We start from the raw sequence: 14,497 nt of genomic DNA on the forward strand, positions 1-14,497 counted from the left end.
TCGGCCCCCTTCGCCTGCCTTCGTGGTGCACTGTAAGCTAATTTACACCCTTAAGGATACACAAGGCCATTACAACGGAAAAGGGTGGAAGTTATAAACAGATTTACGCTCTCTTTCACTCGTACGCTATAGACTATAGTGTGAGCTATAGACCGATTTACGCCCTTCTTCATCCATAAGACTATAAAAGGGTTTGTTTAGACCGATTTACGCCGTTCCCATTAAGGGTGTGATTTATAGACCGATTTACGCCCTTCTTCATTCAAAAGGGCATGAGCTATAGACCAGTTTACGCCTTTTTCATCCATAAAGATGTAAATGAGTTTGATGCACTCTTAAACAAAAAAATACACTCTTTGGGGTGTACATTTGCCTCACATCGGTAACCATCACCTGCCTTGCCCGCATTTCCTTTCTTTAACGCGGCGAGCCCGGCACTTCCAAGTCACGAAAAGCATGCGCGTTATCAGCGTGACAGCGCGTTCTCGGCAGGAAAGTAGCAAGCGCAGCGTTTTCGAGAAAGGAAACGCAAGCAAGGCAGATGACGATTATCGTTGTGCAGCAAATGTACACCCCAAAGGGTGCACATTTGTCTAAGAGTGTGTTCGCTGGTGTTTGGATTTTCGCCGCAGATACAAAGGCGCCGATGCAAAGGTCGCGTGCTCCCGAGCGACCGGGTCGCGAGGTGCGTTCGTCGCCCCCAAAAGACGCACCCACTTGCCTGCTATATACGTCATATGTACCGCTACAGATGCGCCGTTTAACGACCCTGTTCTCTGCGAGACTGCGCGATGAAACAACGGACGCTATATACCCACATATTCTCACTGCAATTAGCAAACGCCTTCAAGGGTATTATTTTCTTTAGAAAGCGAGCAGCTTTCTAGTTAATCTAAGTTAACAATGCGTTCACCTATTCGCCTACATTGGCGATCATCGTCGAGGGTTCCTGCACATTTTGTTTTTTAATACGCTTCCGGCAAGAAACACCTTAATGAAGAATAAGAAATTAAAAAAAAAAACTCTTAACTCGTGCAAGCATTCCCCCTGCGGTATATAATAAGCATTGTGACACTCCGAGTGTATAGCGTGGTGTACGTCTAAGAGAACTATCTTTATCTGTGTTGTTGCTTTTTTTTTTCCTTATCAGGCATGACCGCGCTTTGTCCCTGCGGGTGCGATCGAACGCCGCGCCGTGTGTACTTGTGAAGCAGAAACATACATTTGCCACTAAAAGGACACGCAGAAAAGGTATAAGCACTGATGACGGCACAGGCAACTTTTGTGTGTGTCCTTTTAACGTCATATATGTCGATCAGCAAATATCAACTAAACCAGGAAGCAGTTCTTAAGCACTTGTGAAGCACGAGCAGCGCTGGTTGCATCATCTTGTGCTTTCTTTTTTTCAACTACAACACCCGAGAACCCGTTTTTCCCATATGCGATATAGGATTATTTTAAGTGGGAACCATGCATGTGGCACGGAGTGTTTTTCGATAGGAGAGTGTCATAGCAAGAGTGAAAATAGCGGTACAGTTATATAGAACGCTCCGTTTAATTGTTTGCCGTCAATGCTGCCCCTGGCGGAGGCAGATATACGCTTGTCATACACGTCACTGGAGCACAAAGTCAAGTTTAGCCACAGGAAGCTCACGCATGTTGGATGCGTAAACGAGTCATGAAATATTTTAAAGAAGCCGATTTATTGACGCGTTCAAGCATTCATGCATTAGCGAACGGATCTTACATGCTGACGTACGCTGCCTGAAACAAAGCCTGTCCGTAGCGCTGGCAAGCGCGTGTCTAACGCGGCGATACGGCCCGAAAGATGCCGATCTCTGTCTGCAGTGGAACTGTGGCGCCATCTGTCACCTCGCGGCGTCTATCGCCGTGACGGTGACGAATAGCTAGCCACCGCTTCGTTGCAGTTGCATCGCGAGCAGCCCGTGTGGGACCTAAGCCTTCATCCCTTGATATAATGAACCGTTCTCAATAAGGCCGCCGAGATAACGCCCGAACTTTGCTGCCGAGGTGATGTAAAGCGTAGCGAAAGCCTGCAACACCGTTCACTTACCCTGAAGAGGGTAAATAGGTTAGAGGTGGCTACCCGTTTCGGCTGAAGTGGGCAGGCCTAGCCAGCCCAGATGCCGCTATGTCAGGCGGTGATGTAGTTTCCGTTGCATGCGTGCAACGGAAGTCTGCGGGAGACCTCGACAGAAACCTTTCTTGCGGTGAAAATAAATCCGGCCTTACGGCTAACGTTCGTTGTTTGCCACCGCCTCTGCGGCAGCAATTATTGGTATAGAAAATGGTTCTTGCAATTATAGTTTCGTGTTCTCTAGTTGACGTCAGTTTCACAAGATGGCGCTACCAGCGCTACTGCGTATGCCTGTGTACCCACTGCTACCTGTTTCACAGATAATATAAAACCAACAGGCAATGAAGCCAAGGAATGCATAGAGGTAATTAGCGGTGTCTAAATTGAAATGTGGGAAATAATGAAAAGAGAAAATGAACATTGACGAAAACGTAGCTTATCACCGGGGGCAGGCGACCCCACAACCTTCGCATATACCCGTGCTTTGCATTACCAATTGTGCTACGGCGACAGCCATCAATCCGTCCGCTATATTTATGTGTTCTAGTTATATGTCTGGGAATTCTAGCCAGTGCCAGTCAAGGCTTAATTATTTCTGTGCTTTCCTTGGCGTCACTATCTGTTGGCTTTATATGATCGTTATTAACAAAAATCGAGCCCCTCTGTTTCCCTTCTTCTCGTTCATTCATAGCGAGGGTCTCGAATCTGGCAGCCTTGAAGCTATAGGGAATAGCATACGAAGGTTCATAAGCCACGTCCCTGCTCTCCGAAGTTAACGTGTTACGTGACACCATCGTGCAAAAGAAAAAGGATGTGCCACATCCGCCCGCCATGACCTTGAGTGGCGCTGGCTAACACTCCGAGGGGCTAGATGTAGAACACGCAATTATATACCCGCGATAGTGGGCGGATTGATGGCTGGCGCCGTTGCACAATTGATAGTGCAATGCACGCGCAATGTGAAGATTGTGTGTTCGTCTCCCTCCGGCGACAAGTTATCTTCTCGTCCACTTCCTTTTTCCTCATTATTTTCTGCATTTGAGCTTCAGCCACACCTAAACTACCCCTACACTTTTCTTGGCTTCATTGCCTGCTGGCTTTACGCGGTTTCCCTTCCATGTACCACTGTTTAAGCCAACGCTAAAACTAGAGAGTTTTACTGGATACGGGATGCCGGGTTACCGGAGACGTTTACGTGGGATTGTGGTGCTTTCTAATGGCTGATTCTTTCTATGCTAATTTTACAACTCCGAAAAGGAAAGCCTTTGGTGGGTTTCATAAATGTTCCGAGGCATTATCATTTAACATGAGTTCAAAGTGACGTCGGCCAGGGCGTATAGTCCATGTGTGAGCGCGCGCTGACGCGTTCCTTTTTAGTTGCTAAACCGCCATTCCTCGCGAGGCACGTCGAAGAAAGCTGACGTGCTAGATATCGTGCGTGGAACCTACGTCGAACCACAGCGCGTACGTCTGAGTATTTGTCATAAAAGCAAAGCATTATCGCTCGGCGACCACTCTGCCCGGGTCGGCAGAGTTCCTCGGCATTTAGGCGTTGATTACAGTGACGTAGTTCTAGTGTAACGTCCGTCGCCTCGGAGTCCCAAAAAACAGCGTATATCGAAATTCCAGGAGGCACAGCGCCTTATTGCTAGCAGCCTTTGTTGAACGCGATTGGCCGAAATGCCGCCGGCGACGCTTTGATGTCACTCCGCGGGGCGGATTACTGCCTTTGTGTGACGTCTACGGTGTAGGTTAAGTTAGGTTGGCGTGAAATGCGTTAGGTGGCGTGGCGTACTCTCGCAGCGGTTTGCAAAGGGCGCCGAGCATATAGCCGGCGGCGTTTCGGCCGGTCGCGTTCAACTGCGGTTGCTAAAAGGCGCCGTGCCTTCTAGATTTTCAATATACGCAGTCGGGTCAAAGAACGACCTGCGTGCGAGATAACACGTTTCCGAAACGCGGCCACGCTGGCATAGTATGCGTGTGAAACATTCTGTATACCAGCCGTGAACGCAGCTGGTGTGTGAACGTGTATGCGAACGAACCTGTAGTCTTCGGTGCGATAAGGCATCGACCGGTGCCGCCTCATTTGTTCTCCAGCCAGACCTGTGCGGTTAGGCAGTGATTCGCGAGCGAAGGAGGAGTCGAAGCGAGTGGCCTATATACTCAAATAGATTTCGATAATTTTGATGCCAATTTTTACGATTCGTTAACAAAAAAACACAGCAAGAACATGTGTGTGTTTGAAGTAATTATCCTTCGGATCAGGTGGGGACCGTGGTTATAACACAGTGGTGATGTGATGTGAATACATTGTCGCGATGATGTGGAAAGATGATTTGCGACAAGCAGATGTAACATATGGCTGTAAAATGGTCTAGAATTAGTCGCTGTAAAGTGCGTAAAATAGAGAGGTATTAAAATAAGCGTAATGACAGCGAAGTGTATTATGACTACTTATGATTATCAAGAGTGAGTTTACAAGCACACAGAGCTTATGCATCTTCCCTCGGGAGTGGGGCCTACTGGTGCAATTTCAGATTTTGAGAGTGTAAAAGAAAAACATTTTTGAAGCAATATTGGTCACTTCGGGAAGCATATATAAGCATGACAAGTGTGTGTGTACACACACACGCACATATATACACACACACAAAACATAAGAGAGAGAAACAGGCAGACAGAAGCGTGTGTGTTATGTATGCGTACGTATACGGTGATTCTGCTAAAGTTATTGGAAGAGATCGGATTTCAGCTGCCGCGAAGGAGTCGATATGGCAGCCAGAATCCACTGGATGATAAAGTGTTTGAAGCCTTTCGGGAAACTTACTACAGTTCACGAAACACCGGATATACATGCGCAACAGCACTAGTGGCGCCATCTTGCGAAGGTACAACGTAACTCGGAACTGTAATTGCTACGACCACGTACGTTCTGCCTTTCTACTGGTGCGCATGTATTAGCAGCAACAATCGTTTATGGTATAGTGTATTATTTTTTTCTCTCTCTGTTTCTGCGAAGACAGTGGCGCAAACAGAACGGGTTTCTAAAGCGCTCTGGTTGAAGAACGCGTCATGAGATGGCGCTACCGGTGCTGCTGCATCATCAACGTCATCGTTGACGTTTGCAGAGTTCCGGTATTTCGTAAACTATAATAACTGCGAAATTCTGACATCACAATGACGGATTTCACTTCCTCCGTATCTAAACACCGCCCGTTGAGTGGTTGTACGGAAACGGTATATACTGACTGCCATTTCGCGGTCTTCAGACTTTTCGCAAGCCAGCAGGTACACACCACGCAGGCGCTTTAACATGCGTGGGGCCATATCAGAAGGTGCCCGAATTCATCAGCCACAGAGCGCGTGTCGCAGTTATTATTTTTTTTTCGGGGTTGTCTTGTGCGACGTAAAAGCGGCAAAGGAAAAGGTTGCAGTCACAAAATGACAGAAAGTAATAATCGTGAATGGAAGTGACCTTCGTACGTGCACACACATGTGTAAAACCATGATTTTGAGTGCCTCGTTTCTAAGACTGCCTAATAACAGCCTGATCCGCCGCGGTGGCTGAATGGCTGTGGCGTTTCTTCTGCTGATTACGAGGTCGCAGGTTCGGTAGCCGACCGCGGTGGCCGCATTCCTATGGAGGCGCAATAAAAAACAAAAAAAAAGCCGCGCGAGTACTTAGGTTTAGGTGCACGTTAAGGAACACCCGGAGGCCGAAATTAATCCGATACCTTATTAATAATAGCCTGCGAAAAAGAGTCGGCAAGTTTTCGGAGTTCCTGACGTCATCCGCAACTATACAGCCACGTCGCGATATAGTATGGGCGCTTTGCTGTTTTGAATTTGCATTTCGCGAATGCATGCGGCAGTCTGGCAGTGTCGCCAGCACTTGCCGCCGCAATGCTCGCGCACGCAGAACTAAATCGTGACTCGTGACTAAATCGCGAGAACTAGAAAACAACCGCCGGCCTCTCACATTGTCTGCGCATCTGGTTTGGCTCCTTTGCTCTAGCCCTGCTCGTATCTGCGCTGCGTCATCTTGTGCTCGTCTTTGGGCTGTAGTATGCTGTTTGAGAAAGTTGTGAACATCTTTCTCGTTTTCAGCTATCTGTAGTTTCACCCAAATATATTCCGTTGATGGATCTTACCGCCATCTTACAGAACAAAATCTGCTGCGTGGTTCACTTCTAATGGGAGTAACCAGGGTGTCTCAAAACCGATACCACCCCAGGAGTAACTTCTACTCCCCTCTTGACTGCAGTTTTCTTGGAGTTTACGTACGAAATAATGAAATGCTGTGATACAGTTGTACACGCCTAAACAAGTTTACACCCTTTGGGGTGTATATTTGCCACACAACGATAGTCGTCTGTCTTGTCCGCATTTCCTTTCTTTAACGCGGCGAGCCCGGTACTTTCCAGTAACGAACGGCATGCGCGTTATCAGCATGACATAGCATTCCCGACAGGAAAGTAACGAGCGCAGCGTTTTCAAGAAAGGAAATGCGGGCAAGGCAGATGACGATTATCGTTGTGTGGCAAATATACACTCCAAGGGGTGTAAACTTTTCGTAGAGTGTACTGTCTTGCTTGTGTTTCCCTTCTTGTAAATGGTGCGCTCGCTACTTTCCTTCGAGAATGCACTGTCGGGCTGATAACTTGCATGCCGTTCCTGATTTGAAAGTACCCGGCTCGCAGCAGTGAAGAAAGTAAATGCGGACAAGACAGATGACGATTATTGTTGTGTGGCGAGATACAACCCAAAGGGTGTAATTTTGTATGAGAGTGTATAGATGACCGCGCCGCACGGAATATGATATGAGGTGCGACAAGACACCCGGCAAGACACCGACACATTCAAACATTTATAAAATAGTATGCTGCAATCATGCGACGGCTCACGTCTACGGTATCCAGGCATTTCGCAAATAGCCAATACGTTTTCGGACAACTCTCTTATCGTTCGCGGATTATTGGGTCACCGGGGCTCCATCTTGTGGCGCAGACTCTAAAGCAGAGAGGAAACAGAGACGTTATTGCAGTAATCAACTCTAGTCTACCTATAACTGCCAGTGTAAAGCGTCGGAAGCGACGTGTTTATTAACATGCGGCGGTTTCCCTTCTTTCTTTCGACGAGATCACCTGTGTAATGCGAGAAGTTTACCAAAACGACGCAAGATGTTGCTTCCCACGTTATTACTAGCGTCCACGCAGCATCGTTTTATGGTGTTTTATCGTCACAGGCAAGGTCAAATTGTCATTGCGTCAATAAGGACACTGGGGGCGCGTGCGCGCGCTGTCGGCGCCGGCGGGCAAATCACGTGACCTCCAACGCGCGGGCCGCGTACGCGCTCGGCCGTGCGCATACGCGGCCAGCGCACCGTGCGTTGGAGGTCACGTGATTTTCTTCGCGCGTGCTGCCAGGACGAGGTGCGGGGCACAAGATGGCGCCACCGACGCAACCGCTCACGCAAACGTCTCCGATTAACCCGGTATTCCGTAGACTGCGATACGTTTATCGTCAGGTTTAGAACCCGGCCATCATCTGTTAACTGCCACAATGCGAGAGCCGTTCGAATTCGGTGATGAGGCCCACAGTACAGCGTTGTAGGCGCGCAGCATGTGTGTGTCGCTCGACATTGTTCGACACTTGCGCGTTGACGTGCAGACGGTGCAAAACCGTGCGGCGACATTCCGGTAAATGCTTTGCCCTCTTGTTCCCCCCCCCCCCTACCGCCCTTCGCCGCGCGCTAGCGCAATTGGAAAGAGCTGTTGATCGCGTCGCAGTGACCGGAAAACGACCTTTGTTCCGACGACGCGGAAGTTCGCGGGCACGACATTGTCGCAGCGCGCGATAGACGTGTAGGCCATGGAAGTCTTGTCATATGCAACGTCAGCTCCGAGTTCGTGCGGAGTCGTTTCTCAGCGACAAGCGTTTGTCCTTAATTAAAAGCAGCTCGCGCTGGACATCGCCGCGGCCGCCGTGTTCGTTAAATAACTGCGTTTTAGCGCGAAACGAATGACCACGAAACGCCTCATGCACTCAAGCTGAACAGCGCCTGTCCCGTCTGCATGTTTATTTTCCTTTTGCGATCATCAATTTTTCTGCGCTAAAATGTACTGAGTGTTGCGTAAATATGAGGGCCAGGTATGGATGACTCATACAGCTGAACGGCTTCTTGATTTACGCTCAAATTTTGCACAAAAGTAGCATTCTACCATGGGTTTAGCTTAATATCACGTTTGCGAGCATGACCTGCCTTTTTCGTTCATAACAAACCTAAAGTGCACATCATATCTGGCTACTCCACTGAACAAAACAAAGAAAGATTTCTTTGCTTTTTTTTTGCAGTAGAATGGTGGCGCCATCTCTCGACGCTGTGGTGGAACGAGTCTTTTACCATAGTAGTGGCAGATGGCGCCACCATTGCTTGAACTTCTGCCTGATAATTTTCACTAATGAGTTTGCCATTGCCAAATCAATATAATGCATTCATTGCAGCTGTCGTCTTCATGATGTTTTAATATAGTTAAAGATGGACACCTAGCAGTAGCTTTGGCTAGTTTATTATTCAGAAGCTTAGGGTGCTAGTCGCTTGAAACCTCACCTACGCATCATCATATCCGAGATCATCGAGCTTTCTCAAGTTTCATCAATCTTGTGCACAAAATGCTAGCACTACGTGGCATCACATACTATATTTTCTCGTAGCATAGACCTCGATGCTTCCATTGCGTGACTGTCAAAATAGCTTTCATTTATTTCATATACAGGGTGCGCCAATTATCATGCACCAAGTTTTAAAAATGTGCGGATGCCATGCCAAGTAGCTGGACAGAAGCGAGGTAATGTTTGCTGTCGCTTAGAGATACTCAGAGTATTTTTGCATTCTGCCGAATTACATAATTAGTCTTAATTAATGAACCAACTTTTCAACTTATAATTAGCTGGAAAGTGTCAATGAAAAATAGTAGAGCGACATGAAAAACTTCCGATACAGCTTTCTGTTGCTCAATACGTGCTGCATAAAAGGCTATTTCCAAGCATGAAAGAAGCCCGCCAATGCATGCAAAGTGCCTGAAGCAGCCAGTCGAGCTGGAAATTTTGTGTGTATTCACGGGCTTCCTTCATGCTCAGAAAAACACTTATCTAGCACGTATTGAGCAACAAAAAGCTGATAGGGAATTTATCATGTCGCGCTACAATTTTCTCATTGACACTTTTCATCCAAGTATATTTGAAAAGTTAATTCATTAATTAAGTCTAATTAATGTAAAAATACTCAGAGTATCTTAAAGCAACTGTAAACAGCATTGTCTTGGTTCTGTACACCTACGTGGCATTTGTATATATTTAAATCTTTGTGCATGATGGCTGGGACACTCTGTATTCAATCTTATGTGATATTTACATGCTGCAGCTATCAGCTGCAATATGCTTACAAATTTGTGGTTCAGTTGCTCTATTTTGGTGTGGAGAATTAGTTGTCCTGCAGTGAGGAAAGAAATACAGCTTACTTTGGGGGGAGGGGGAGTGATAGGGCACACACATGGCTTCAATTTTAACTTGAACTTGTGCACACATCAAAACGGGAGAAAGAGAGAGAAAGGCAACCACACTTAACGAAATTTACTGCTACAAGTCTACCGTAGCTTTATCATGTAGACAGATAGTGTTCCTGTTCATAATATCAGCCTTTTCACATATTGCGTACAGCAAAAAAATGTACTTTGGTGTCTTTCTTTGATTCCTTTCTCTCTTGTTTTATTTTTTTGTTCCTTCGAGTAATAAACAGTTCTAAAAAATGATGTGTGCATTTCATTACATAATTACATTACAGTACATAATTTGCACTGACAGAGAATAAAAAGTGTGGCTAAACAAAATTTTATGCCAAATAAGATTTTAAGCTGTAAGTGTTTACAACTCATTGCATCAGGGTCCGAGATAGTGTGCATAGCATAAGCACTTGAGCAATACTTACAGTTGAAGGCATGCACATTTAGAATGAAAATTTAGCTCAAGACAGTGACAGTTTCGCTAGTCAGTTTTCATGCAGCATATAATTTAATCACCTTAAAGAAAAGCAACCAGCCTCCAACTTTTATTACGATGCCCAATTGCTTGTTCAGCTAGTCTTTTTATTATGGTAAAGTTGTCGCTAGCATTTTCATTCGTGATTTACAACACCTGTAGCCATCAGCATAAGCTTTCTTTTTAATTTTAGTGAATTTGTACTCACAATACGCTAGACGCAGTATGTATAGTAAATATTTGATACTATATCTCCATGACTGAAGAGACATACTGACATGCTTCCTTGAAAGCAATTGGGTCATGTATATTCTTGCTTCTTTGTGCATTTTCTGTTTTTCTGTTGGCATGCCTGGCTTATTGGCTACAACACATATATACGAAGCTGGGAAGCTGTGCTCTGCTATGAAAAAAAAATGAGTATGTGTCCTTTGACATTTTTTTTTTTTTTGCACTGTAAAAAAGCTGCTGCCTTAGCAAATATCACCCCTCTGAGCAGCTGTGCTTTAAGAAAACAAAGATGCTGCTTTTAGCCTACAGCATGCTGCATTTAAGAATGTTTGAAAACAGAGTTGGAAAGTTAGTGGCATGATGCCTTTTTCTTGCCTGTTTTGACAGAAATCACAACAGAAACGAAGCTGACTGATCTTATTTTTTTTTTAGTAGTTCATTTTCCAGCAGATGCACTCGCACAACACTACACTATGCACTTGTGACGAGCATTGCATCGCTTCATATTCAGGCACCACTGCAGTGGTTGATTTTGGCTCTCTAGGCTAGCACTACTTGCTTCCAGCAACGTAAGCATTGTCATTTTGTTTCTGAAAGATATTTAATCATGAACGTGCTTAGCTGACCTCATACTTTGGCTGCAGCGTGCACATAATTGTCTTGGAAATGTCAAAGTCTCCCCGGCTTGAACTGTGCTGCTGGCGTCATTTTCATGACCAATGAATGCATGACAAACAACATAACGCGCTTTCTGTGCGACTTTTTTGTTGTTTTTTTTGCAACTGCATTGCAATGACGTTATCATAGCGTGCGAAGTTCAAATGTGCTGCATACTGGTTCGACAAGATGTGGAAGCAGACATTTCAACAAATGTTTAAGGAGTTGGAGCCCTTTTCGCTACTTTCCATGGCTAACAACAGGTTCGCTGACCCATTGTCACCTTATGACGTGTGACTCGTGACGTCTTCGTGGGGCGAAGAATCGCAAAGACGATGAAATATCATCGCCTCCTCTGCATGTGGTGTTGGTTGCACAGTCTTGTGAGACCTTCAGATAAAGCTGTTGAAGGCAAGAGCAGTGTAGTGACTTCTGGTATCATGGGCTTCCACGGTTAATGGCCGGGCAGAGTGAACAGGGCTGATAGAAAGGTGGCCATGTATTAAGTCAAGATTGTCATGTGACAGCCGATGTGCTCCCGGGGACACTTGTGCCGACTTTTGCGTCACTGTGCCGTTGTCACATGGAGTTTGCTTGATAATGCAGGCAGTGGTGACACCTGGCGGTTAGGTTTGAAATCTTGAGAGCAATGGATAGGAGAGGTTGTTGGCTCGGTAAAACGTCAGATGGGTTCATTGCTTGTTCATTCGCCATGTGCAGTGAGTTGCTTTGGTGTGAGCGAAACTTGCAGCAGGGCTGCCTTTGTTGGTACTGATTGATTGCAATGGCTTGCTTAATAAGCACACAAATGTTGTTAATCGCATTCTTTAACGACGGCGTGTGCAACTTAAATATCACTCTATGGGATTGCACTTGTAATGCACTTGTAATTTAATTTTTACACTTAGCCAAGCCTCCTTTATTATTACTTTATTTTTTTGCTATATCTGCTGTGGATCAGTGACTTGCTTAAATTTCTCTGCCATAACTTTTCCTGAAGGCATTGTCATAAAGTGTCAAATAATTTTCTGTGTGAACAAAATTTTAAATGTTTATGGTACAGACAACTTCCAGGGTTGCAACTAACTATAATTTGAGAGAAGCATAAAAAAAGCTTGATGCGTTCACAGAATGTACAATCGCTGTCATTTTCTTACCACTGAACTGGTTATTTTGTGCTCTTTGCATTTCAACTAATATGCCAAAGGCTCATTGTTCATCAAAGAAAAATATTGACTCAGGTCCACAAGACCAGATAAAAATTTTAATGAAGTGCAAAGTTTTTAAGTGCCACCTTTTAACGCTGACTTTTCAGCAAATGATAGAATAGAGGAAAAGATCGATTATTTACATAGGGCTCTTTATCAGCGTAGTTATATTCTCGGTAAGACTATTGTAAAAATAACCTTGTAAACTTGATTTCTAAACAGAAATGCAAGTTGGTGTATTATTACAGCAAGTAGTTCAAAGATCTTGCCATACCAACTATCTCAGATTCAGACCTTATGGCATGCAACCCTTGCAAAAAATTACGCATGGCATTCAGTCACATTTCAACATAAAGTATGTTGAGTTCAACAAATACTCAAAACAAATGCAACATAATTTATATGACTTTTTCTAGGGAAGCATTTATGAATGCTGAATTTAAAAAGCAAGCTTCAAACATCTGAAACAGTAAAATCTGCCAATATGATAATGGATGTGATGTACTTGTCTATTTTAATTTGTTCTTATATTTATAAAAGCTTGCTTGTGCTTGTGTGAAGAGCCACGTGCAGAGATCATCTGTACGCGAACTTCACAGAATCAAAGAAGCAGGCTGAGCTAATCCAAAACATATAATAGCTTAATGGGTAATCCAAAGCTGGTGGTAAGGTGTCCTTTCTAAGAAGTCATCATCGCTAAACATTTGTAGTGTACATAAGCATGCTCAGTTCAGTTTCACTTTGTAAGGGTGTACATTTATTCAAGTATTAATAGTAGATGTGGCAGGATAGACATCACTCTGATGTGTGAAAAGCCCTGTCATATATCACGATATAAGTGAGCTTCCATGGCGTTTAGAAAAGGCTGCTGACATAACTAGTTGATTGGGGAGTGATTAAATTGGTTACAAATATGTGGAGGCTAGCTGTGGTAGTGTTGTGCTCTCCTCACATCACATTAGGCTTGGTGCTCAAAATTAAACAAAAGCTGGTCATAATACAGTGAAATGTTACAATGACTGCGTTTACTATGAAATGACCTGTATATCATAGCAGACAGCATGGCTTGGCCAACTTTCTATCTTGTGCATGTATCATGACCACTACTACGATAAAATTTGCAAAGAATTTACCTGTCTAACAAAATAATCTGCACTCCCTGTTAACAGTTTCATTTCTTTAGAACCAAGTCTCATCGAAACTGACATAGACTCTTTGTCGTGTTTGTTGTAACCTTGCATTGGCAACATGCAAGTCCAGTAGGACCGCAGATTTCTTTCAAAACTTGCTGCAAAATGGCAAAAAAGCGGCGCAATGCTGGGAATGATCCCACCACTTAGACCTAGTTGATGTGATTTTCTTGCCCCTTGCCTGCATTGCGACGTTGCAGCCATTAGACAAAGGTTCATTACTAAGGTTCATCGTCGTTTCAGAATTCTGTATCAGTTTCAAACATCTCAGCATGGTTAGAATAATGTTTCATTTGTTACAGCAGTCGTATTTTGGCTTATTTAGTGCTCTGAGGTGCACAGTCTGTATAACAAAGGTTGCTGTGGGTCCCACTCACATCGCCGTAAGGTCATCTGGACTGTATATGACGATGGAAGTAATCATGTCTGTTGTATTCGAGCATTTTACATTTAATGCTGTTGCAATTGCTGGTTGGACAGCTAACTACATTTTAAGGTCAAAGGAAAGCTGGAATCTTTTCTTCTTTAGTGAAGCATTAAATTGTAGTTTGAGTGTTGCAGTTTAACAACTAAATCTCTTTACTTGTTCAAATGATGCAGCAATCCACCACCAACCCAGAGCCTGGAGGACCAGCAGTGTGATGAAATGTTGGACTGCAAGGTTTGTCCTATGATTGTTATAGTAATCTAAATGTGTTTGTGGATGTTTAGAATGTAATATACTGTCTGAAATGCTACTTCGCTAGTGTACATCATCCATGTTATGTGACGATGCCTTCTTGTTTGTACATTATGCATGCCATGCTCTTTAACTGTCATCTCTTGAGCTTCAGTCGGTAGTTCTGCTGCAGTTTTCACTGACACCCATCACGGCTCTGTGCAGTAGCTGCAGTGGTACTTATACACCGAAATGCACATAATTCAAATCTCAACCATTGACTGTTTCTGTAGCTGCTCTACGGCTTCCATGCATTTGCACAAGAACATTGTCCGTGTTACTGAACTGCATGAGTCAGACCCTCAGCGGCTAAGGTGAACACAGCACTGTGTCTGAGAATCAAGAGCTAAGGACTCAA

General features: G+C 44.6%; 1 protein-coding gene across 4 annotated transcripts in view; it reads left to right on the forward strand.

Moving 5' to 3' along the window:
• Positions 1-14,497, forward strand: part of mon2 (Mon2 homolog, regulator of endosome-to-Golgi trafficking) — a 229,778-nt gene that overhangs the window by 203,896 nt on the left and 11,385 nt on the right. For all 4 annotated transcript variants that reach the window (XM_075669441.1, XM_075669444.1, XM_075669442.1 and 1 more), the window contains one exon: positions 14,022-14,082. In XM_075669441.1, coding sequence (XP_075525556.1) covers positions 14,022-14,082 — 61 coding nt within the window. The remainder of the gene's footprint in view (positions 1-14,021; positions 14,083-14,497) is intronic.

This window comes from Dermacentor variabilis, chromosome 9 (genome assembly GCF_050947875.1).
Source record: "Dermacentor variabilis isolate Ectoservices chromosome 9, ASM5094787v1, whole genome shotgun sequence".
Classification (NCBI taxonomy): Eukaryota; Metazoa; Arthropoda; class Arachnida; order Ixodida; family Ixodidae; genus Dermacentor; species Dermacentor variabilis.